This window comes from Eschrichtius robustus, chromosome 14 (genome assembly GCF_028021215.1).
Source record: "Eschrichtius robustus isolate mEscRob2 chromosome 14, mEscRob2.pri, whole genome shotgun sequence".
Classification (NCBI taxonomy): Eukaryota; Metazoa; Chordata; class Mammalia; order Artiodactyla; family Eschrichtiidae; genus Eschrichtius; species Eschrichtius robustus.
This window is the reverse complement of record NC_090837.1, coordinates 15,311,184-15,335,575: the sequence shown is the minus strand read 5'-3', so window position 1 is coordinate 15,335,575 and position 24,392 is coordinate 15,311,184. Positions and strand designations below refer to the sequence as shown.

The 24,392-nt window shown below is 50.2% G+C and overlaps 1 protein-coding gene and 1 non-coding gene across 7 annotated transcripts; one reads left to right on the top strand and one right to left on the bottom strand.

The window, feature by feature from the left end:
* Window positions 1-5,768: 5,768 nt before the first annotated feature.
* LOC137777120 (small nucleolar RNA SNORA70) lies at window positions 5,769-5,900 on the bottom strand. The gene has a single exon (XR_011076440.1). It is a non-coding gene; the product is annotated as a small nucleolar RNA SNORA70 (small nucleolar RNA).
* A 1,817-nt stretch (window positions 5,901-7,717) lies between these two features.
* Window positions 7,718-18,381, top strand: SDSL (serine dehydratase like). Of its 6 annotated transcripts, none has more exons than XM_068563462.1 (9): window positions 7,727-7,787; window positions 10,818-10,901; window positions 11,244-11,438; window positions 11,610-11,649; window positions 12,735-12,874; window positions 14,055-14,143; window positions 14,873-15,100; window positions 16,815-16,939; window positions 17,971-18,381. In XM_068563462.1, exons 3-9 carry the CDS (start codon window positions 11,265-11,267, stop codon window positions 18,162-18,164), a joined length of 990 nt encoding a protein of 329 aa, XP_068419563.1. In that variant the 5' UTR covers window positions 7,727-7,787; window positions 10,818-10,901; window positions 11,244-11,264; the 3' UTR covers window positions 18,165-18,381. The 6 variants fall into 6 exon arrangements, with proteins under 6 accessions (XP_068419566.1, XP_068419561.1, XP_068419563.1 ...); XM_068563461.1 differs by having other exon boundaries at window positions 7,729-7,787; window positions 11,194-11,438; XM_068563464.1 differs by having other exon boundaries at window positions 7,729-7,787; window positions 10,818-10,905.
* Window positions 18,382-24,392: the final 6,011 nt, after the last annotated feature.

Sequence of the window (24,392 nt, the reverse complement as noted above, 5' to 3'; positions counted from 1 at the left end):
CATCTGACCCCAAATGCCAGTAGTGCTGAGGTTGAAAAATTCTGTTTAAGAGTAATATGGAATGAGACTCTATCCTCCCTTGTTCTATCTTCTCTACTGCTATTAATATGACCAAGTGAATTAATTAACCTCATGTGGGTGAAATGTGCTTTATCTTAAAAACTGTTGTTCTGGGAATTCCCTGGCAGTCCAGTGGTTAGGACTCTGTGCTTCCATGGCCGGGGGCCCGGGTTTGATCCCTGGTCAGGGAACAAAACTGTGGTTCTATGTCCAAATGCTACTCAATCAACCCCCAGAGAAGTTAAAAGATTTTTTTTCTTGGTGAGATTAATACAATCCAATCACGCCTCCCTTGTTTTGGATTTAATGCATTTAACCTCTGTGGCCCTGGCTGTACTACTGGACAGCTAGCCCTCTTTATTTTCCTTCACCTGGCTTCAATCCATCATTCAATTTGGCCAAGACCTTTTGGAACCCTCCTCGGGACATTTGACGGTGCTGTCTGTGGTGGTGCTGCCCGGCTTTGCGTCATCCCCAAACATGGCAAACAGCCTGTTGGTGGGCCCTGTGGCTAAAACTGGCCACAGCGGGGCTTCCCCCTTGGGATTATCATCACCCGTCAATCAACGTGTGAGGAGTTGACTGGGTCCAAATGGCCTAATGAGGGATTTTGTCCAAAGTTGACCAGAAAACCAAGATATTTGCAGCGGGTTTCAGTCTCAGAACACAAACCCCATGTGCAACAAATGAAGACTTTTTAATTTTCCTCTAACTCGGCTTAATTTTTGTTTCAAGCAGATAAATAATTGGAGGCACTGAGGGGTTTTCCCTCCCCCCTCCCCACCAGGGGTGGCAGTGACATTCCAGGGCTGAGTCAACACAAGGTGGGGTGGGGATGCTGTCTGGTCCTCACTTGTCTGACCCCCGCCCCAGCTTGCTGGGGGGCCCTTCCTCATTCCCAGCCACGTGAATCCTTGTCCCATAGTCTGGGGGCCACGGGCAACCATTCCAGAGAAAGGTTGGAGACTCAAGGTATCTTCACTCCCCTCCCTGTTTTGGCCACTGCCTTAAACTTTCTCTTATCTCCATTCCCTGAGGCAAAGTGCATGCCCCCTCTTCCAGCAGTGGAGTGTGGAGTAGACGCCTATCAACTGTAAATCTGCAGGAAAGTTTGAGTAAGTCGTTAAACTTTGGTAGCTTGAAACTATCCGCTGGGGGACTATTGATACCATGAAAATCAACAAATGTTACAAATGAGGACTCCTTCCTTCTTTCCTTCCTTCCTTCTTTCTTTTTCTCTCTCTTTCTCTGTCTCTCTCTGATCTGTCTCTTTGTCTCTCAATGTCTCTCTTTCTTTGTCTCTGTCTCTCTGTGTCTGTCTCTGTCTGTTACTCTCTGTCTCTCACTGTCTGTCTCCTCCCCAGGGGAGGGAAGTGAGGGGGAGGGAGTGATAAGTTAATATTCTCAAAATATTAGTCCTCCATCATACATGACTCTGCTATGCATTTCCCCTGATTATGCAGAAACATAACTATGGCAAAAGGGAAAAAATTGTTACTGCTGATCCCGGACTGGCTCCTGTTCATTGCCCCCTCTTTATTTAATGGTTGTAGTCAATTTCTTTTCCAGCTTTTTCTCTGTCATCGGCTAGCTTCTCAACATCTGCATCCAAGCAGTGGGCCTGTTTCTCCCTCCATTTTAAAACATAGGACTTTAGTCAGTTAAGCTCGCTTTGAATGAGAATGAAAAAAAAAAAAAAAAAAAGCACCTCGTTATTTAAGCACCCTCTGAGGAGAACCTTTCTGCAAAGCAAAGAATCCTCTTGTAAGAAATATTGTTATTTTCCGCTACTTTTGCAGGTTTGGGTATAGGGACTTAAAAAAAAAAAAACTTTTTATTTTAGAATAGTTTTAGATTTACAGAAATGGAAATCTAAAACTGCGTCGATAGTATAGAGTGTTCCTATATACCCCACACCCAGTTTCCCCTATTATTAATTTACATTAACACGGTACATTGGTCGCAATTATTGAACCACTATCGATACATTATTATTCACTGAAGTCCATATTTTACTGAGTTCCTTAGTTTCTCCCTGACGTCATGTTTCGGTTCCAGGATCCCATCCAGAACGGCACGTTACATTGACCCATCCTGTCTCCTTCGCTTCTTCTTGGCTGTGACAGTTTCTCAGACTTCCCTTGTTTTTGATGACCTTGACAGATTTGAACAGAACTGTTGTGGATTTTATGTTTTTTCTCATGAGTGGAAGGACGGGGGTTATAGGATTTGGGGAGGAAGACCATGGAGGCGATGTTTCATCCCATCCCATTAAGACCAGGCCAACTACCAACATGACATCACTGTGGATGCTGACCTTGATCACCTGGCCCGGGTGCTGGCTGTCAGGTGTCCCCACTGTAACGTTCCTCTTTCTTCCAGGTGTGAAGTTTTGTTGAGTTGCGTCCATCTGTATGGCGCACAGATCCCATATTTACTCGGGGGACTTCCTGTCCCTGTTTTGTGATTGCCCTTCTGTCTGCATGTCACTTGGATCTGTCTGTCTCAGTGGGGGAATCATTACACAAAGCCGAAGGACAGACTAACACGGTTCCCCCTCCCCTGGTGACAATACGCCTCTCATGTTGGGTCCACACTGCCTCCTAGACAGATCCTCTAGCTCATGCTGTCCAGTATGGTAGCCCCTGGCCACCTCTGGTTATTTACATTAAAGTAAAATTTTTATTGAAGTACAGTTGATTTACAATATTGTGTTAATTTCTGTTGTACAGCAAAGTGATTCAGTTATACGTATATATACATTCTTTTTCATATTCTTTTCCATTATGGTTTATCACAGGATATTGAATATAGTTCCCTGTGCTATACAGTAGGACCTTGTTGTTTATCCATCCTAAGGTTATTTACATTTAGATTAATCAAAATTAAACAAAAGTTACAATTCAGTTCCTCAGTTGCACAATCACAATTCAAGAGCTCGGTAGGCATGGGTGGTGAGTGGCTACCATATTGCACAGCGAAGATTACGGACCATTTTCATCGTCATGTTTCCATGATGGACCCCGCCTCCTTGCCCCACTCTGCCCTCATCCCCACCTCTCCCATTTCCCCAGGACAAATGATGTTATCAGTATTGTTGTCCATGAACCTACAGGTATTGATGCAATCATAGACTGGTGTATCAGGAACTTTTGGTTATTGTTGTCTTTTTAAAAGTAACATTGTTGTTTGTTTAAAAAAAAAAGTCATTACACCCCTGTTTGAGGAAAGCATCCTAAGAAGTTGTTTGGAAAATCTGGGAGTTTTGAAGAATGCACTAATCATTCCATCTCTAGACTGCTGTTCTAATCTACAGATCCTGGACTTGAGCTGCAGCATCTAGATTTCCGGTCTCCAGCCACCCTGCTCACTTCAGACTGGCCCCCACTGCCAATCCTAATTGGCAAGAGCCAATTCCTTAATATCTACCCTGCTGCTACTGTCTGTCTTGAATTCAGTGCGTTTTATATACTGACCGACTCCTCGGTCTCAGGTCTGAAGTCACAGGGAGCTTCTGTCAGTAACCGAGGACCACTCAGTTCAGTCCTGGGTTTTTCCTCCAATCACATGGCTTGTCCCTTTACTTGTGCTACTAAATGTATAAAAGTATATCGAGTTGTACCACCTCCTAGATTCCCTAATTGTTTAATATATTGTGCAATATTTAATACACTGCACTCTTAAAGCTGCCTATCCATTTCTCTTTATTTCAAAAATCTGAACATAGGGCCAGAACTGTTCCCCTTTTTCCTCTGGGCCCCATTTTCCCCATCCACAATAAGGATGGCTTAGATGGCCCTGACAGATTCTTTCAGCTCAGATATCATGGCTGTGAATTTGTAAGTCTCAGGACAAGAACATCCATGTTGGATGTGGGATCCCTCAGTGATTGGTCCCGTGGGCTATTTGCTGGGCAAGTCACTTAACCTTTCTGTGCCTCAGCTTCTCCCTTAATAACTGACTCCTTTCCTTTTCAGGGCAAGAGGAGAGAGGGAGAGTTCCTCTGCACAGGGTTTCAAACTCAGAGAACTCCAGGAAACAGGCAGGAGCCTTCTGGGTGTTAGGGATGCAATAGTGAAAGATGGGTACAGTGGCAAATAGAACTATCCCCCACGGGATAGTTCTACAGAGGACAGAGTGAATCAGCTCCAGCCAGCAAAAACGTGGCCCCCTAGTTTGAGACCCTCTCTGCTCTAGAATGATTTATCATCTTGGCAAGGGTCTGAGACATTAGCTAAGACGTATTGGGTGTTAGAAGATCCAGGGCAAATCCCAGCTGGGTTACTCACTAGCTAGACTGGCTGCTTGACTGCATGAACCCCAGTTCTTTTACCTGTTAATGGAACTGAACCTCTGTGGCTTGGAAAGTGTATGACGCAGAGGCCAGGGTTAAACCTGCAAATTCAGAGGACCAATTACCTGTGTCCAAGACTCCATCCCTCCTCTTTACGCAGTTCCCTTGCCCTGGGAACAAGAAGGCCAGCTTGGGGTGAGGATGGTGAAATGAAGCTTAATGAATAATCCGGGAGGCTGGCCAGGGTGTTTGGCAGCCTGAGGTGTCAGGGACACGGGCTGGCTAACAAATGTGGATCTGGGAGGGAATGGGTCAGTGACTTGGACCCCTCTCCAGCCTCATCTGCTCTCTGATGCAGCCACTCTGGCTTCCCCACTCCATCCTCTTCCAGGTCAGGAGCTCTGGGTCTAAGCCCTGGCTCTGCCCCTGCTGTGTGACCTCAGGAAAATGACTTGGCCTTTCTGAGCCAAATCTGATTCCACAATGTGGAGTTCATTACAATACCTACCTCCCCCAGGGTGTTGTAAGCGTCCTGTGATAGAACTATGTCATGTTCCCAAACTTCAGACATTCATGTGCTGCCTTTGCAATTTTTGCCACACTGTTGTGTCACATCTTTTATAATACTGATAAAGCAACACTAGCAGCGACAGCAGCCAACACAGAGTACTTCCTACTGTTCTAAATAGTTTACATCTGTTAACTTTTTTTTGTTTTTTTGTTTTTGGCCGCACTCTGCAACATGGGGGATGGTTCTCTGACCAGGGATCGAACCCGTGCCCCGTGCATTGGGAGCGCAGAGTCTTAACCACTGGACCGCCAGGGAAGTCCCCATCTGTTAACTCTTTTGATCCTCACATCAACTCCACTAGGGAAGCAGTATTTTTTTTTTTCTACCCGTCAAATGGAAATTCAGTATTATAATCAAAACTTCAAAGTCTTCCTCCCATACTGCTTTAATGTAAGGAAAAATAGCTTTTAATTTAATTTAATTTTTGGACAGGAAAGTAGTATTTATTGGTGGGCATGAGTAAGGAGAGGACAGCGCCAAGGCTCTCATGAATGCAGGACCTGCCATTTGTCCAGGGGGCCACGATGAGGGATGTATTCGACCCCACAGCCATCCGGGATGAACCACTTTTCTGCCACCATGTTTTCAAATTCATCTGCTTAAACTTAGTAAATCCCCACTTCTTGGAGACGTGAATCTTCTGGAGGCCAGGGAACTTGAACTCAGCCCGTGTAGGGCCTCAGTCACATGCTCCTTGTTCTGCAGCTCGGTGCGGATGAACATTACGACTTGGCCAATGTGGACCCTGGCCACTATGCCCTGGGGCTTTCCAAAGGCACCGCGCATACCTGTCTGGAGCCTAGATTGGGGACTGCATGCCAGACATGAATGTCCACCGGAAAGGGCTGTCTCCAAGGCCCCTTAGGGCAACCCATACAGGCAACAGGCTGCATACACTACTGGGGAAATAGTATTTTATCCCCGTCTTACACTTGAGGAACCAAGGCACAGAGAGGTTAAGTAACTTACCCAAGCCACAGCCAGCAAGTGCAAAGGTGGTATTTGTACTAGAGCCTGGCTTCAGGGTCTATGTTCTAATTGTTACTGCCTCTTCATGCCAGAAACTTACTGCTACTATTTAATATTGAAAAAAGAAAAAACACTCCATTTTTAAACTTTAGTACCTGCCTTAGCTTCTTCCTAAGCAATAACATCCATAAAATTATGTATATTATTTTATATGCACACACACACACACAGAGGATATAAATACCCAACTGTTAAAAAACCTTTGGGAATCTCTCATCAACACAAAAGGGCTGGCATACAGGAGGCATGCAATAAATGCAGCTGTCATGCTTCTTGTCCAAACCTGAACTGTATGCTAAGGCCCCACTCCTCCAGGAAGCCCTCCTTGATCACACCCCACCCTCAGCTGCCCTATGGGGACCTTCTGCTCTCTGTTCTCCTAGGGGGTGTTAGGGTTGTCACTGAATTAGTGACTTCCTCTCCCCTCCAGGCTGGGGGCCACCTCAGGGTATGAACTGGGTTTTATCACCTCTGTGTCCCCAGTGCCCAGTGCCCAGGACACCTGACAAGGATGGTGTTTGTTTAATGTGAGGATGGGGATGAAACTGCTAAAGTCCTCATCAAGGATCATGACCGAGCAGTTCCACTTGACCCCAAGTGGCCAGGAGTTAATCATCAAACCCGGGGAGGTCACACGCAGGTCAAGAAGAGCACAGACCATCTGGGCTGCCAGGTGCTTCCTGGACCTCACCTCCCATTTGATATATAGGGAAACTGAGGCCCCCCAAATGGATGTGACCAGCTCAGATTCACCCAGTGAGATGCTGATAGAGACAAGACATGAATGTGATCACGTCATTCCCCTGCCTAAAGCCTTCCATGGCTGCCTAGTGCCCCGGGTGAGGTCCAGACTCTGGATTGGCACCGGCATCCTGTGGACTCTGGTCCTTGTCCACCTCCCCAGCCCCAAACCCACCTGCTGTCCCATCCTTGCCTTTTCTGTTCGAGTCCTCTTGCACATGTCTCCGTTCCTGGAACACCCCATGTTTTTCAGTTTCAGACCTTTGCTTTCCCTGTTCCCGATTCCTGGCTCCTCTCAGTCTCCTCCTCCAGGAAGCCTTCCCAGCCCTCAAGGGCCAGGTGAGGTACCTGCTCTGGGCACCCGCAGCCCTGCCCCACCTCTTTCTCCCAACATCTGACAGCATTGATCAGAGCTGCTCTTCAGTGGTATCTTGGGGCTTCTTGAGGGCAGGGGACATGTTGTCTTGTTTGAGGCTAAAGGTCCCAGGACTTGACACATAGTTGGTGTCCAATAAATATTCTTTGAATGAGTGAATCGGTTGTCAGAGTCATTCGTTTGAACAATAAATAATTGTTTGGGTCCCAATGTTGGGTATAAAATATCAGAGATGAGGAGTAGCTTCAGAAGAAAACATGCCTTTCTCATGTGACAGATAATAATTGTTTCTTTATCCTTGTTTTCTCGTCTCAGACCTAAGTTGACCTTGACAGTGGTCCAGGGGAAGTGGCTTGGCATTCGGGACAAGCACTGGACTTGGAGGTGTCTGTGTCACAACAAAGGTGGTCCAGGGTGAGAGTTAGAGGGTGCCCCTCGCTGGCTGGGTGGCCTTGGCCGAGTGAGTCCCCCTCTCTGGGCCTCAGTTTCTTCATCTGTGAAATGGGACCAGGTAATCACATGTCTCGGACAGCAAACCGGGAGGCAGTGAAGGCTGATCTTGTCCCCTTTCTCCTCCAGTGGGGAGCTGTCCCTTTAACACAGGAGGAGGGGTCAAGGCCACAGGAAGCTGCAGGAAGCTGGCAGAGCCAGTGCCCAGGCAGGCTGGTGGGCAGCGGGCTGGGGCTGAGCTGGTCTGGGGACTGTTGAGAAGGAAGGTAAGGGGTTCTGGGGCCCAAATAGAGCCCTGGGGCTCTGTGTACATTTGTGAATGTGAGTAGAGGCTAGTCTGGAAAGTTCTGGGGCCAAGTCCCAGCTGAGTGGTCAGAAAGTGGGAGGGTGAGACGGTCCGAAGTCCTCCCAGGAACATGGGTTCAGCTCAGGGTGCTTGTGGCCCGTCTGCCTTGGAGTAGAAGGCTAGGGGTCTGGGACCCTGAGGATCGGGGAGCACATCCTGATCCCAGGGGGGTGGGGCTGACATTCTGCCAGCCAAGGGGTGGCTGAGGTTTCCCAGCCCTGGCACCAGAGATATGACTGTTGAGCGTCACCCAGGTGGCCTCTGGGGAAAAGCATGAGGGACAAGGGAGGTGGAAAAGGTAGTCAGTTGGTCTTTACCCCAATTCATAGATGTAGCAGGTGTCCTCCTGGGCATCTGGGCTTGATAAGGCTGTTGGTAACTTGGGGATCATTCATTTGACTGATGCCTGCTGTCCTCTTCTGGGCAGTTGGTATAACCAAGAGGGCTGGGGGAGCCTGGGGACTGAGGCAGGAGCACTTAGCTCCTAAGGACAACTGGCAGTTAAGTGCTAAATGCTCACACCTTTAATGATAATAATGCTAATATAAAAGAGAAAGTAAAGCATGGTGGGTAAGAACACAGATGCCAAAGTGCACTGTCTGAGTTTGAATCCTGGCCATGCCATTTCTAGCTGTGTGACCTTGGACAAGTTACTTAACCTCTCTGGGCCTCAGTTTCATTGTCTATAAAGTGCAGTTAATAATTGAACCTATCTCAGGGTCGTTGTAATGATTATATGAGATAAAATATAAGGTGGTTGGTATAGTGCCTGGCTCAAAGTAAGTCCCATATAATTATTAGCTATTATTATATGTGAAGCAGAGTTGATGCCTTTACTTTATGGTCTCACTTAATCATCACAATGATCCTGTGATGCACAAGCTCTTCTCCCAGTTTGTTGTGTGGCTGGTTCCTTTTCATTTTTCAGGTCTCAGTTTTAATGGTCACCTCCTCCAAAAGGCCTTTCCTGACCTCCTGACCCAAAGTAGGTCCCCTGTTCTTCTCTTCAAGACTCCATATATGCCTGTTTCCCTTTTAGCAGTTCTCACCATTTCTGATTATTTTGTTTGTCTACATAGTTATTTGTTGAATGTCGATCCCCTTCTGAGATTATAAGTCACCTCCAGGAGTAGATGTCTGTCTGGTTCACCATGGTATCCCCAGTTCCTAGGTCAGGGCCTACACCTTGTAAGCATTCTAGAGTAACAATGAGCCTACCAGCACTGTTAGAAGACCCCAATGAGATAACGCCTCCAAAAGACTCAGTTAATTTCTGGTAAATGGATTCAACAAAGGATAGCTATTAGTATTATTATTAATCTGCACCAAAACCTGTGAGTTGGGATGTTATTACTCCCATTTTACAGAAGGGGAAATAAGCACACAGAGGTTGAGACACTTGTCTGGGTCACACAGCCAAGAAGTCATAGCAAGTTTCTAACTTTGGCCTCTGGTTGACCCCAAAGCTCACATTCTTGGGCTCTGGGGCTGAGGTGAGGCCCAGGGCTGGGTATGCAGGATTTGGGTGACCCGTGGGCTCCCCTCCCCCAATGCCATGCCCTGCTTAAGAGTTGTCCTGGATGGAACTGGGTGGAGGTGGTTCAGGCTTTGCCATGCCTGGGGAACCCCAGGGCCATCCCAGCAAAGCCCCAGAGTCAAATCCAGGGACAGGAGACCTGGAAACCTCTGACGTGGGGAGCCCAGCTCTTGACTAAGCAAGGGTGGACGAGAAGCTTGGGCTTGTGGTGGGCGGGGGAGAGCTCAGCGCTCCTCCTAGTGGCAAATAGTGGAACTGCAGCCCCACTATTGGGCGGCCCAATGCTTTTCTGCTCCAGAAAAAAAAAGGGGGGATGGGAGGGCACAGCGTTTGCTCCTTAAAAAAAATCCTTCTAATTTTCTCCCTTCTAATTTCCTCCCTCTCTGCTTCTCGCCCTTACACACTGGTTCGTTCACTCACTCACTCATCCGCACTTTGGCTTAAAACCTCCCAGCGGCTTCCCATAGCAAGTAGAATTAGAATAATATCCCAACTCTTCATCGTGGGCTGGAACGCCCTCCCCTACATCCCTGACCACCTCTCCTTGCTCGCCTCCTACTCTCACCTCCACCAGTCCCTTCTCTCAGCACCAGGAACGCTCTAAGTTCATTTCCCTCGAGGCGGTGGTTCTACCTGCTGTTCCCTCTGCAGAACGCTTTTCCCTTGCTTCTCTTCTTGTCATTCATCTCAAAGTTCCCCCTTTGAGAACTTGCAGGTCAACAGAAAAGTAAGTTACCTCTCAACCAACCAAAAATGCACAGCTCCGATCTGCCTCCCAATTCAAACCGTTAAAAACCCTAAACCATCACCAACAGCAAGACGGGCAGTTTATTACATTTAATGAGACGATTGGAAATTTGAACACTTAGCAGATATTTGATGATATTAAGAAATCATTTTAATATTTTTAGACGTGATAATGGCATTGTGATTACATCTTAAAAAATAAACATCAGTGAGGTTTAATTTCCATAAAATAAAATTAGCTTACTCAAGGTTAGAATTGGAAGAGTTTGGACAAATGTATACTGTTCTGAAGCTGTGGCTACAATGTTTAAAAGGAGTTCTTTGCTTTTAGAGCTACATGCTGAAATATTTACAGAAGAAATAATATGGGAGGAAATTTATAGTAATAATAAAGGAGGAAAAAATAATAGTACAGGAAGGAGGATTAGGCGTAGATATGGAGAAAACAAGGCAGGCCATGCGTTGATGTTGTTGAAACTAAGTGATGGCTACATGGGAGCTTCGTCAGACAGTTCTTGACACTTTTGCTGTGTTTAAATTTTCCATAATACAAGTTTAAAAAAAAGTTTCTTTCCTGGGAGACGTCTTTGCTGACCACCCTTGCTAAAATAATACCCTCCCCTCTAGGTCACTCCTGTTTGAAATTCTGTGATTCTGTCTCCCCAGCTAGACCGTGAGCTCCGGCAAAGCAGGGGCTGCCTCTGACGTGTCCCCTCCTGGGTCCCAAAACCTGGAACCGCCTGGCACATAGTAGGTGCCTCAGTAATGTCTTTTGAATAAATGAATGAATAATGAATGATGAATGAATGAATTCTCCCCCTCTCATTCATTTATCACCACTATTGGCCACGTTCTCCATCCCCAGCGCCACAGTTACAGAAGAAAAGGGCCCCTAGTCCAAACGTCCTTGTCCAGCTGGTGAAACTGAGGCCCAGAGAGGCCCAGACACTTCCCTGGAGCCTCACAGCTTGGCAGCCATAGGGCACTAAGGGAGCCAAGCGGAGGAGCTTCTCCCTCTCCCCGTCCCCTGTTCTGGTTACAGGGACTCTTGGCTGGAGCTGCCGGGGCTAGGACGTTTGTGCCCTCCTGCAGGCCCTCTAGGTGGTTGCTGGGATGGAGCGCCCTCTGGCGGAGTGTGCCAAGGGTGAGCACTTCCACATCGTCACACCTCTGCTGGAGAGCTGGGCACTGTCCCGGGTGGTGGGCATGCCTGTCTTCCTCAAGTATGAGAATGTGCAGCCGACTGGCTCCTTCAAGATCCGTGGCATTGGACATTTCTGCCAGGAGGTGAGGGTGTGTGGGCAGGAGGGGAGAGTGAGGTTGTACAGATGGGAGGGGACAGCTGTGGGCAGGACGAGGGGTGGGGAGAGTTGCAGTGGGAGGGTCTAACTCCATCCCACACAGGCCTCCATGACACCTGCTTGGGTCAGCCCTCACCCACATACCTTGTCTTCCCAGGTGGCCAAAAAGGGATGCAGACACCTGGTGTGCTCCTCAGGTGAGCCCACCCCTTTCTACTTCGTGAGGGTCCTCAGGGCTGGGTTGGGGGAGGAGGAGCCGACTGGAGCAGCACTAGATGTCCAGGGCTTGGCCTCTTTTTTTTTTTTTTTTAAATAAATTTATTTATTTATTTGTTTGTTTTATTATGGCTGCACGTGGGCTTTCTCTAGTTGCGGCGAGCGGGGGCTACTTTTTGTTGTGGTGTGCGGGCTTCTCATTGCGGTGGCTTCTCTTGTCGCAGAGCACGGGCTCTAGGCGCCCAGGCTCCCGTAGTTGTGGCACGTGGGCCTCAGTAGTTGCAGCACGTGGGCTCAGTAGTTGCGGCTCGCGGGCTCCAGAGCACAGTCTCAGTAGTTGTGGCGCATGGGCTTAGCTGCTCCGCGGCATGTGGGATCTTCCCGGACCAGGGCTCGAACCCATGTCCCCTGCATTGGCAGGCGGATTCTTAACCACTGCGCCACCAGGGAAGTCCTTGGCCTCTTCTTAAAGGTCCAGTCTCATCAAGGTCATGGTCAGATGGCTGCTTTGTATGTCCTTTCCCAGCCCCCTTCCCATCATTCAAGCCTCCTGGTAGTAAGTGATAAAAACCCAATCATATGGGTTTAAGTTACAGGCTCCAAGAATTGAAGAATTCTTGGGATAATTGGCTTTCAGGCACAGCTGGATCCAGGAGCTCTCCTCTGTACCTCTCCTTTTCTTGGCTTGTCTTTCCTCTGTACTAACTTTACTCTCATATAGACCACATGGTAACAAGATGGCCATCAGGAGTTTTAGGCTTGCCTCCTACCATCCTACCAACCCTGGTGAAAAGGAAGTACCCCTTCCCAATGGCCTCATCAATCCATGAATTGGTCTTTTTGGCCCAGCTTGTCCCATGTACTCATCCCTGAACCAATCATGGTTCAGGTGATTGTGTTCTCTGATTGGCTCCACATAGATCACGTGTCTGCCTCTGGGGCCAATGGTGGGGCATATAAGTGTCAGGAAGGAGTGACTCCCAAAGGGGAATGGAGGGGGTGGGAGAACAGCGTGTCAACAGGCTAATGCAAATGCCCACAGCACCCCCTTCTACTGCCTCCACAGGGGGTAACGCGGGCATCGCTGCTGCTTACGCTGCTCGGAAGCTGGGCATCCCAGCCACCATTGTCCTCCCCGAGGGCACCTCTCCGCAGGTGGTGAGGAGGCTGCAGGGGGAGGGGGCCGAAGTTCAGCTGACTGGAAAGGTAAAGACCTCAAGACGGGGAAACCAGCTGAAGGGGGCTGTTCCCCCTTTACTCCCACCTCACCCTCAAGAGATCCTCTTTCCTTTTCCTTTCTGTGAACTATGCCTGGGACCCAGTCATCCCTGAGGATGGCTGAGCTGAGGGGTGAGTGAGATGTGTTGTATATTAAGGGCTGGGATCTGTCAACTTGCCTCTCCCCGCCTTGAGAAGACTTTTCCTGTGTGAACCCAAGAGAAGCAGGAAGCTGGTGGTTACCAGGAGTGTATCTGTCTCCCTGCGTCCTCACTAACACTTGGTACTATCCACTTTAAATTTTTGCCATTCAATAAGACAAAAAGTGTAAAGAAAGATGATGACAGCATCACCCCCCATTCTGAGGCCACCCCGAAATGAAAGGATATTCATCTGATAAGGATATCATTGGTTCACTTTGTTACCCAAGAAACAGAGACCCAAACATGTCATCCTTCTCCCCTCCCGGGAAGAAGAAGAAAAACAAATCCATCCATCCATCCATCCATCCATCCATCATCCCTGGAAAACAGGCTTTTAAAAACCATCAAAGTTAAAACTAAAAGCCAAATCATGGTACCCAAAAGCTGGTCTCCAAATACTTAGTGTATACAGTTTCCTTCCTTCCTGCCTGCTTTTCTGTCTCCCTTTCTCCTTCCTTCCTTCATATATTCATCCATTCATTCGTTCACTCACTCACTCATTCATTCATTCATTCAACATCCTTCTGTCCATCACCCTTTCTCCCTCCCTCTGCCTTCTTTCCCACCCCTCCATCCATCCATCATCCATCCAACAGATATTCATTGAGCACATACTATGTGCCTGCTCTATGTTAGGCAGTGCTAAGAATACAGAGGTAATAAGACGTGGTCTCTACTCTTACAAAGCTCCAAGTATTGTTGGGGAGACTCGCAGGTAACCAGGTGATGAGAATAGAACACGATGGGTCCTGCCTGGATTGTAGAAAGCACATGGCATCCATTTGTCCACTTGGAAGCCTCTGCCTTTGTCCCAGGAGGCTGCTGGGTCCACACCGGCTCTGGTCTCACCGTCAGGGGTCTCCTCAGCCCACTGGCCCCTGGAGCCATCCAGGAGACCTCAGGCTCTGCTCCAACCTCCATAGCCGTCTGACTCCCGTCTTCTGAGGGCCTCGGTTTCTCTTTAGGTCTGGGACGAGGCCAGTCTGAGGGCGCAAGAGTTGGCCAAGAAGGACGGCTGGGTGAACATCCACCCGTTTGACCACCCCCTGATATGGTAAGGCTGGTGCCCCTCTCCCCACGGAACTCAGCACCGAGAGACCCTCATTGAGTCAGGGTCCTCCCACTGGACAGAGGGGAAACTGAGGCCCAAAGAGGAGAAGAGGCTTGGAAGCCAGGCACATGGAGGTCCAGACCCCACCTCTGCCACTTGTGATTTGTGTGACTCTGCAAAGCATCTCACCACCCATGCCTCAGTTTCCACGTGTGTAAAATGGAAATGCTAATAATAAATCCCCTTGACTGAGTGTGTACTTTGGGACACATTTAATCCGTTTAGTCTTCCCCAAAGCCCTAGAGATGGTTTTTCTAATGCCCATTTTACAGGTGAGGAAACTGAGGCACAGAGAGGTCAAGCTACTTGCTGAAGATCACACAGCTAGTAAGTGGCGGAGACCTTGGGTCCCAGGCCCAGGACTCGAGTTGGGCTGGTTCCAAGTGTTACTCTGGTCTCCTCTTAACCAGACACAAGAACGCTGCCTCTTTCCAGCGTTGTGGAATGGATTAAATGGATTGAGCATGCGCCTGGGAGGTTGATGAAAGGGGGAAAGAATGAGTGAATGAATAAACTGAGTGGATGAAAGCTGAGTGAACTGTGGCAGGGTCTCCCTCCACGTGCCATGGGTGGGGAGGTGGATGGCGACGCGGGGAGTTTGTGTGGATGTGAGCCTGTGGGGCTGGGGCCTCCCTCACCCCTGCTCCTCTCTCCTGCTCCCTCATCCTGCAGGGAAGGCCACGGAAGCCTGGTGCGGGAGCTGAAGGCAGTGCTGGGGACCCCACCGGGTGCCCTGGTGCTGGCAGTGGGGGGCGGAGGCCTCCTGGCCGGGGTGTCGGCTGGTCTGGCAGAGGTGGGCTGGCAGCATGTGCCCATAATTGCCATGGAGACGCAAGGGGCACACAGTTTCAATGCGGCCATCAAGGCAGGCAGGCTGGTGACACTGCCGGACATCACCAGGTAGGCATAGGCTGGGGGCATTTGTGGGGCGCTAAGCTGCCCTAGGACCTCCCAGTCCCACTTAGTGGAAGTGGGGCACTCAAGGGGGGTCACCTTTTTTTTTTTAATTAAAAAAAAGATTTTTTTTTTTGCCACACCATGGCATGCGGGATCTTAGTTCCCCGACCAGGGATCGAACCCATGACCCCTGCAGTGGAAGCACAGAGTCTTAACCACTGGACCGCCAGGGAAGTCCCCTCAAGGGGGTCTCCTTAATCCTGCATGGTTGATCTATAGGACTTTTCATTCCCCGCTTAAACCCATCAGTGTGTTCCCCAAGCTCTCAGGCCCAAATCAGACTCCTCCCCATTCCGCTTCCGCCACTGGCCTGTCTTCCTGTCCCTTGACTGGGTCATGCTCTTTCCTCCCTCCGCGCCTTTGCACGGGCTGTGTCCTCTGCCCAGAAGTCCTAGGGTTCCCTCTTCTTCTTTTGGCTCTTTTCTCTCCCCTCAGAGAGATTCTCCCCTCAACCCTGTCATCGGAGGTTCCCCTCCCAAGTTCTCCCTCATAGTGTCTGCCTACAGTGGGTATTTATTTACTTGTTCTTGTGTTTCCTTACTCACTGCTGTCTCCCCTCCCAGACTTGGTTCTTGGTAACAGCAGTAACAATAATCGCAACCAACACTTCTGTAGAACTCACTATCTGTCAGGCTCTATTCTAAACACTTGAAATGTTTTAACTCATTCTCTACGACAACGTCGTGAGCCAGCTATTGTTAGTATCCCAGTTTTTCAGATGAGGAAACTGAGGCTCAGGGAGGTGAAGTGACTTTTCCAAGGTCACACAGCTAGTTTAGAGCCAAGGTTTGAAACCAGGCAGCCTGGCACCAGAGTCCGTACTCTGGGCTACTTAGGGCTCAGAGCCAGTTCTTATGAGCTCAGCAAAGCCTCTCCCAGGCCTGAAACACTGCCCAGCTCAGGAAAATACCAGCAGGTAGGTGATCCCAAGCACGGAGGTAAAGAGCATGGACTCTGGAGCCAGACTACCTGAATTTGAACCCACATTCTGCTATTGACTAGCTGTGTGGCCTTGAGCAAGTTACTCAACCTCTGTGAACTTCAGTTGCCTGACCTATAAAATGGAACTCATAAATTTCTAACTCCAAGGGAAAGCATAAGGATTAAAACAGAAAATCCAGGGACTCCCCTGGTGGTCCAGTGGTTACAACTCCGTGCTGCCACTGCAGGGGGCGCAGGTTCGATCCCTGGTTGGGGAACTAAGATCCCACAGGCTGCACGGCACAGCCAAACAAACAACAAACAAACAAACAAAACCCCCGTCAGAAAATCCAAGCATCCAGCACCTTGTAAACATTCAATGAATATTAGCTATAGTATAGACATGGTAAATGGTTATTAATGAATAAAATGAAAAAAAGATCATTTTCTAGGCTTGGCTTTCTGGGGTCTGTGCAAGAACAACACAATCATGGCTGTAGAGTCAGAGGGGGTGATGTGCATTCATCAGCCATTCATGGGACACATGAGTGCTTTTTTTGAGTGCTTCTGAGCCAGGCGCTGCTTGAGACTCTTGAAATGCTGGGCCCCCGGCCCATTGCAGGATGGGCGGGGGGCCCGGGGCTGGGGAGGGCTGGGGCTGTGCGGGGAGGAGACTTGATTCCCCAGCTCCTCTCCGCACCCCTGCCCTCCCTGCCCCACCTGCCCGCTCCTGCAGTGTAGCCAAGTGCCTGGGTGCCAGGACGGTGGCTGCACAGGCCCTGGCGTGTACGAAGGAGTTCAAGGTCTTCTCTGAAGTGGTGGAGGATTTTGAGGCCGTGAGCGCTGTGCAGCAGTTCCTGGGTGAGTAAGCACTGCCCCCCACCCGGGCTCAGAAACAGGCAGAGTCCCTGGATCCCCTGGAGAGAGTGTGCTCCCTCTTGTCTGTATCCTCAGTGCCTATCGCAGGGCAGGGTATACAGTAATCATATAGTAAGTGCACGTTGAGTGGCTGGAAAGGGTGGGGGTGAAGAAGGGGTGTGTCCTGCTGTCTCTAGCCTCCGGACTTCTGTACCCACTCTTCTTCCCTCTGCCTGCCCATCCTGGCCCTCCTCCCTATTGGTTTCATGTAACTAAGGGCTACTCAGCTATCATGGCACCTCCTCCAGGAAGTCTCCTCTGATCTCTCACCCCGACCCCACCTGGGTTGAAGACTTCCTATGCACCAATCCCCACAGTCTCATAGCTGCCAGATTCTTATCCAACTACATCACTAGACTGTGAACTCTATGAGGGCGGGGGCTGGTGTGTCTCGTTCATTGTTGTGTCCCCAGGGCCTTCCTAGCACTGGGCCTGGCAGGGAGGGGGCGCTCAATAAATATTTGTTGAGTGAATGGATGACTGTATGAGTGAGTGGAAAGGTGGATAATGAATAGGTGGATGGGTGGGTGGATAGACGGATGGATTGATGGGCAGTGGATTGACAAATGACATGGATGAAATGGATGGAAGGATGGGTGGACACATTGATTAATGGACACATTGATGGATGGACAGACAGACAGTCAAATGATGGATAGGGGCTGAATGGATGGATGGATGAATGGATGGATGGATGGACGGATAAAACAGTGACTGATAGATACACTGATAGATGGACAGACAGTCTAATGATGGATAGAGGGAGGGCTGGATGGATGGATAGATGAAAGGCAGACGGATGGAGGGATAATGGTCAGATTGATGGGTGGAGAGAGAGTCAGACAAATGATGGATTGTGAGATGGATGCCTGGATGGCTGGCTTCATGGAATTGCAGTGCCCAGAGCCTGCTGAGCCCTAACTGGTTTTTCCTCCCTTTCCTCCCCTCCACCCCCGTTCCCCTACTCTGGGCAGATGATGAGCGAACGTTGGTGGAGCCTGCCTGCGGGGCAGCCTTAGCTGCCATCTACTCAGGCCTCCTGGGGAGGCTCCAGGCTGAGGGCCGCCTGCACCCTTCCCCGGCCTCAGTCGTGGTCATCGTGTGTGGAGGCAACAACATTGACAGTGGAGAGCTACAGGCTCTGAAAGCCCAGCTGGGCCAGGGCTGAGGGAACCTGGTTTAGGAGGGCCGGCTGGGCCCCAGTGATCCCCAAGAGGCTCCTGGACACCCCTGGAGGGGGTTGCTGGCTGAGGGGCCTCTGTGCTCATAGATGGCAGTGGCAGCTGCCCTGTGCTGCTACGCTGGCTGCCTCCTTCAGGAAGCCCTCCTGAACTGCTCCCTTTGGCTTCCCTGCAGCTCTGGCCAATAAACCCTTTCTGAGTTGGGCCTGTAACTCCAGCAGGTCCATTTTTTCCACCTCCATGAACTCAGAGAAGGCACACAGCAACCTGATGCCAGCACTCTGATGAAGCGACTCTTTTCACATCACACGGCTTGTGCAACAAAGCCAAGAATTCAGAACTCCGGTTCCTAAGGGAATCTGGCCATGCTGAGCTCCTAACTGGGCTTCCCTTACCTGGCGGACCTGCTCAGGAAGGGGAGGGGGACATTCTGTCACTTCTCAGGCCTGGGCTGGTAGGACAATATTGCCAGTCTTTATCAAGTGCTTGTCATGTGCCAGAAATGCTTCTGAGAACTTTCTATTCATTGTCCTCTTTAACGTTCACAAAGGCACTATGAAGTAGAAACCATTATTATCGTCCCTGTTCTACAGATGGGGACACTGAGGCATGGAAAGGTGACATAACTCGCTCGAGGTCACACAGGTTGGAATGTAGCCCAGCCAGTTTCAAACCCTGTGATTTTCGACATGACTCTGTATTTCTTGGACCTCCGCCTTCTTTGTGTGGTGGGACATTGGAGAAGGAGGTAGGGCCTCCAGGTCGGTCTGGACACACCTGTGGGTCACAAGGAGGGTGGACACTGGTCCTGAAACTGGGCACCTGCAGCCCCTGGGAAGGATCTCTTCGGAAACTGAGAGAAAAATTAGAATCCTTTGTGGCCACCAGGGGGCAGCAAATTGTCTCTAATGGGGAAGTCCGGCTCCAGGCAGGTGAGACCTGCCCCAGGGTCTTCCTTGACTCTACCCAGCCGGGGGGAGCTGAGGTCCCAAAGGCGAATGGGCCCACACAGTCTTGGCATGGGGGGAGCCCTATCCAACCCCTTCCAGCGCTGCAGGAAACAAGGCTCAGAGAGGGTGGGGGCCACCCTGTGTCACAGCCCATGGCAGAACCCAGCTCCCGGCTCCCGCTGAGGGGCTGTCTCATGAGGGCTGTGTGACCTTGGGCAAGTGCCTTCCCCTCTCTGGGCCTCAGGCTGCCCCTCTGTGCTGGAGGAGGCCCACTTGCTGCTTCCCACCTCCTTTCCTTTGGCCAAACTGTTCCCTCCACCAAGGGTCTCCTCCTTTTCTCAGGCTGAGGATTTGAGAGCAGCAGTCGCCTCCCTCTGCTTCTCCCGCTGCTTCGGTTTCATCCTCCCTTTGACGGTAGACATCGACCTCGATTGCCAAGGTTGTCCCTCCAGAAGCCTCCAGGACCCAGCCCTATGTCCTTGTGGGTTCCTAGAATAGACACTGAGCGCTCCAGAGCGGGACACAGCCAGGCTTGAGCCTGAACTTTGTTCCTACTCACTACCCCAGTGACCTTGAGTAAATGGTGCTCTGGTTCAGTACCTCAGTGTTCTAATCAGTAAAATGGGTTGTTTGCAGATTACTACTAGGACCCGGCATAGGTATAGTCCTTCAATAATTGCTAGTTCTTACCATCTCCTGCGTGTTCCTCCTGCAACAAGGAGGGGTGTGGAGGAACTAGTAGTTATTCTTGTGTTGAGCACCTACTGTGTGCTTCGGGTCTTAGCAGTCATCTCATTTAATCCTGCAATAACCTATGTGGTAGATACTATTATAATGTTCATTTTTGCAAATGAGGAAACCGAGGCACAGAGCAGTCAAGCACTTACTCCGAGTCACACAGCTGAACTGGAACGCTACTATGTAAACACCTGGGCTTGTGCCTCTAACCACGACTGCTCTCCTACCTCCTTTCCTTTGCTTAAGCCATGCCCCCTGCGTGCCATGCCCTCCTCGCTTCTAAATCCTACACATTCTTCGAAGCCCAGTGTAAGGGCAGCCTCCTCCCTGAAGCCCCTGGGATTGCTTCAGCCGGAGACCATCTCCCCAACCCCGCACTTCTCCAGGTGAGCGGCAGAGCCCGTCTCCACTCCAGGTGCTCTGTCTCCCACTCCGGCTCCTGTCCTTGGCTGCACTCTTGGGAGACTTGTCAGCTGCCGTTTGCTCCTCTCCTGGTCTCGGCAAGCTTGAGATAAGAACCCGAGGGGCCTGTTGACTCTGTCCAGATAACACACGTCAATTACCTTGGAGGAGCCCTTCCTGGTTGACACCCAAGGAATGCCAAGGGCGGGGCGGAGGCACAGGGTGAGAGCAGGACGTGGACAGTTGAAGCTGAGGTGATGGTGTTATGACCTGATGTAGCAGGCTGGGCACTGGAGCTGAGAAACTATTGCCATTCTGCCTTTGCCCTCCTGGACCACTCAGTGGGGGAAGTGGGGAACCTACGAGGAGGGTCCTGGGAGCAGGAGATTTTCTGTATTGGTCCAGGGCTCTGTGGAGAGCACTGAACACTGGGTCACCAGGTGTGTGTACCTGCCTGAGATACACCCAGCTTCCCCATCCCAGCTGGGGCCCCTCTCCTGGGAGGGGGGCCCTTTGGTTCCCTGTGGGTTCTATCGGCCGAGGTTCCCTCTGTCTTCTCATCAGCGGGACACTAAAACCCCTGCCTCCAGAGGCTGCCTCCATCTAGTCCTTCACTCCAGCCTTAAGCCAAGGTGATGGTTGAAATCCAGCCTTTGGTTGGCAAAGGAGGTGTTTTTACCCCAGAGCTGGCCCCAGGCATGGCAGGGGCATGGGAAGGCGGACCAGGGTCATGCCGCTGCTGCCCCCCTTTCTCCAGCCTGGGCAAGAGCCCAGTACAAAGCGGGTACGTGCTCCAGTACCTTCAGAGAAGGGTCTGACCCTCAGTTGTGGACACGATGGCTCAGACTGGCTTTATATCTCAAGTCATCTGTGCATGGCTGTGTGCTTTTGTACTTGTAGGCATGCATGTATGTTTGTGTCCATGTGTGGGAGAGTGCATGCACTCATGTATTTATGAGGCAACACTTGCAATTCATTGAAGGGTTTCCCTCAAACTGTGTAGAGCTTCACATTTTTGCACTTGGGACTTATAATCCAGTCACTAGCCAGGCATCAAACTTAGATGTATACGATGAAGCAGGTTGGGGGCTAGACATTAGGGAGTGGTGGGGATTGGAGCAAACTGGAAAGCTCATATTCTGCCTAAAGGAGGTGGCCACTGCTCAAGTTTACCCAATAGCAGGTCCAGCAGAACAGATCTCCCAATTTCTTAGTGTTAGCTCAAATTCAAAGCAATTTAGGAAAAGCCATGTGGTCTGTTTGCCTGCATATTTATAAAAAGGTCCTGCAGGAAAGGAGGAGGAACATGTGACCCCAACCTCAGCCAATCCAAGCACTGTATTTTGTCTGGCCATGGTGACTGGTTCAAGGGCAGGCCCAGGAGCCAAACTGTCCAATCAGAGCAGCTCTCAGGATGTGAGCTGGGGATTGTTTGGCAAATTCTGGAGACATCTTTGATTGCCACAACTGGGTTGGGGGAGCGTGCCCCAGGCACTTAGTGGATGAGGTCCAGGGAAGCTGCCCGACACCCTACAATGCACAGCATGGCCCCCACGGCAAGGAGTAACTGGACCTTAGAGTAGTAGAGCCGAGGTTGGGAAACCCTGTGTTAGGCAAATCTCATCTCTTCTGGGCCTTGTTTTTGCGAGGGGGGAGGTGTCTCTGGATTATTTCTATTTGTGTATTCCTGGGAGATGGCATGCTGTTTTAATTGTTATCACGTTATCAAGCAACTACTCAGTGCCTGGGAGGATTCCCTGTCTTACACATGAAGAAAGGGATGCTGAGAGAGAGGTAGAGCCCAGACCCACTCCAGAGTCAAGGACCCTAATTACCATAACAGCCAGAGTAGCCAGGGGTTCCACAGTGGAGGAAAGGAGGCAGGTGGAACCACGGCCCGCCCCCTGTAGGACCTGGTTCGCTGAGCTGTGACGACGGGCAGGTAGTGAACCCAATGAGGCAACGCATCTCACCAAGTCCCTAAACCCACTGGACTGCTTTTTTAAAAAAAATATTTATTTGTTTTTTTATTTATTTGGCAAGCCGGGTCTTAGCTGCGGCTTGCCAGCTCCTTAGTTGTGGCAGGCGGGCTCCTTAATTGTGGCATGTGAACTCTTAGTTGCAGCATGTGGGATCTATTTCCCTGACCAGGGATTGAACCCGGGCCCCCTGCATTGGGAGCGTGGAGTCTTAACCACTGTGCCACCAGGGAAGTCCCTGGACTGCTTTGAAGAAGAAACTTCTGGAAAATTTAAATGATCCCACCAACACCTCACCAGGATAGTGGCTGAATTTACGGAATCCATTTACGGAAGCTCTTTATATGAAGTTGGGGTTATTGATCCTAGTTTATAGCAGAAGAAACAGGTTTAGAGAAGCAGCGCCAGGAGCCTCCAGTCACACAGTGGGTTGATCTGTTCCTTAAGTGTCTTAATCTTTTGGTTAGTTGAGATAGGATGGTTAAAGAAAGCTTCTTTGAAAAGGTGACACTTGAGCTGAGGACTGAAGGGAATGAAGGAGTATGTGGGGGTGTATGGGGGAAGAGCAGAGGGAACAGCATGTGCAAAGGTCCTGAGGTGGGAACCTGTGAGGAGGCCACTGTGACTGCAGAGGGAAGGGCAAGGGAGAGAAAGTAGATGACGGTGGAAGATGGACAGAGAGGTAAGGAGTGTGCATGGGTGGAGGGAAGGGGCACCAGATCACAAAGAGCCTTGCAGGCTGTGGTCAGTTCTTTGGTTTTTACTCTGAGGATGATGGAGAGCCCTAGGAGAGTGGAGCATGAGACCATATCCCTGCCTCCCGTCTCCCTCCGCTCTGTCCCCAGCCTCGATCTTCATCTCCTGTCCTGAGAAACCTTTGCACACGATTGGCGCTCACCCCACCACCGACTCGAATCTCCTGGATCAGGTGGGTGCAGCCATGCCCCCCAGCTGCTGAGAGTATTGGCTGCTGACGGCTCACAGCTGCCCCCTTCTCCAGAGAACAGCCAGTGGGAGCCACTGTGTTTAGAGATGCAGCCTCTCTTGCAACCTCAGGGTGGGGGCAGCTCTGTGGTCCCATCCACAGAGCAGAACTCCCCATGGGATCAGGCTGAGACCCGCCTCCGCCTGAGCCCTCCCCTCCTCCTGTTCACCGCCCATCCCCTTCTACTCGCGATAAATCACGTGCCAAGTACCCCCATCTCAGGCTCTGCTGGTGGAAAACCCAACCTAAATGGACCCTCTCCCCCTGTCCCCATCCCACTGGCTTCTCCCTTCCCCAGTGTTTGTGCTTTTAAACTCCACCAAAAATGTCACGTGCAGGTTTCTTGCCTGGTTTCCAAACTCCCTGATAAATTCCACTGGCTGGGCAACCCCAGGAGAGGTTTTCTGGAGCAAGGAACCCCATAAATCACCCTGCTGCCATTCCGGCGTGGGCAATATCTTATGTAAAAAGGTGTTTCCTGGGAGCGCCATGGGCAGGAGAATCCTATTACAAGCCGCGCCATTAATTATAAAGAGTCAAGTCGACCCTTTGCTGTGATTTTTTATCTTAAGTCCGAAAACTGATTACCTTCACCAATCCTTCCCCTTCCAAAAAAACCCTAAAGAATAAAATAAATGTTTGAAGAATAAATACCAAAGTTTCTCCTTTTAGGGGAGAACCAGCAGAGAGACAGAGAGAGAGAAGGAGAGAGAAAGTGGTGGGAAAGGGTCTTTTTTCTTCCTTTTAAGGTAAAAGTTACTGAGCACTCAGCCTGTGCAGGGCATATTCAATTTTCTGGACTCCTCCACCCCAGGAAGTGGGTGCTGTAATTCGTCCCATGTTACAGATGAGGGAAACTGAGGCTTGCCTGAAGTTACATGCTAGCCCTTTCTTCTGAGGTGGTAAGGTGGGCAGAGAATGGGCCAGGCTGGGTATTTGAAGACCTGGGTTCAAAGCCTACCTCCGCTTCTTACTAGCTAGGACCCTGAGCAGATGAATTAACCTCTCTGAGCCTCAAAATTATTCTCCTGCAAAATGAGGAAAAAAAGCACCCTGGGAAGGCTTCCAGGGAGAAGACATGCGACAGCAAACACAGAGGGCAGAAGCTGGGCATGTCCCTTGCCTGGGTGACTAACAGCCTCCCCACTGGCCTTCCTGCCA

What these genes read in the sequence shown, in the direction of transcription:
- SDSL (XM_068563460.1), top strand. Translation starts at nt 11,265, where the DNA reads ATGGAGCGCCCTCTGGCGGAGTGTGCCAAGGGTGAGCACTTCCACATC. An exon ending in AAGTTCAGCTGACTGGAAAG is followed by an intron (nt 12,875 to 14,054) that starts GTAAAGACCTCA and finishes GTTTCTCTTTAG; the next exon opens with GTCTGGGACGAGGCCAGTCT. An exon ending in CGCTGTGCAGCAGTTCCTGG is followed by an intron (nt 16,940 to 17,970) that starts GTGAGTAAGCAC and finishes TACTCTGGGCAG; the next exon opens with ATGATGAGCGAACGTTGGTG.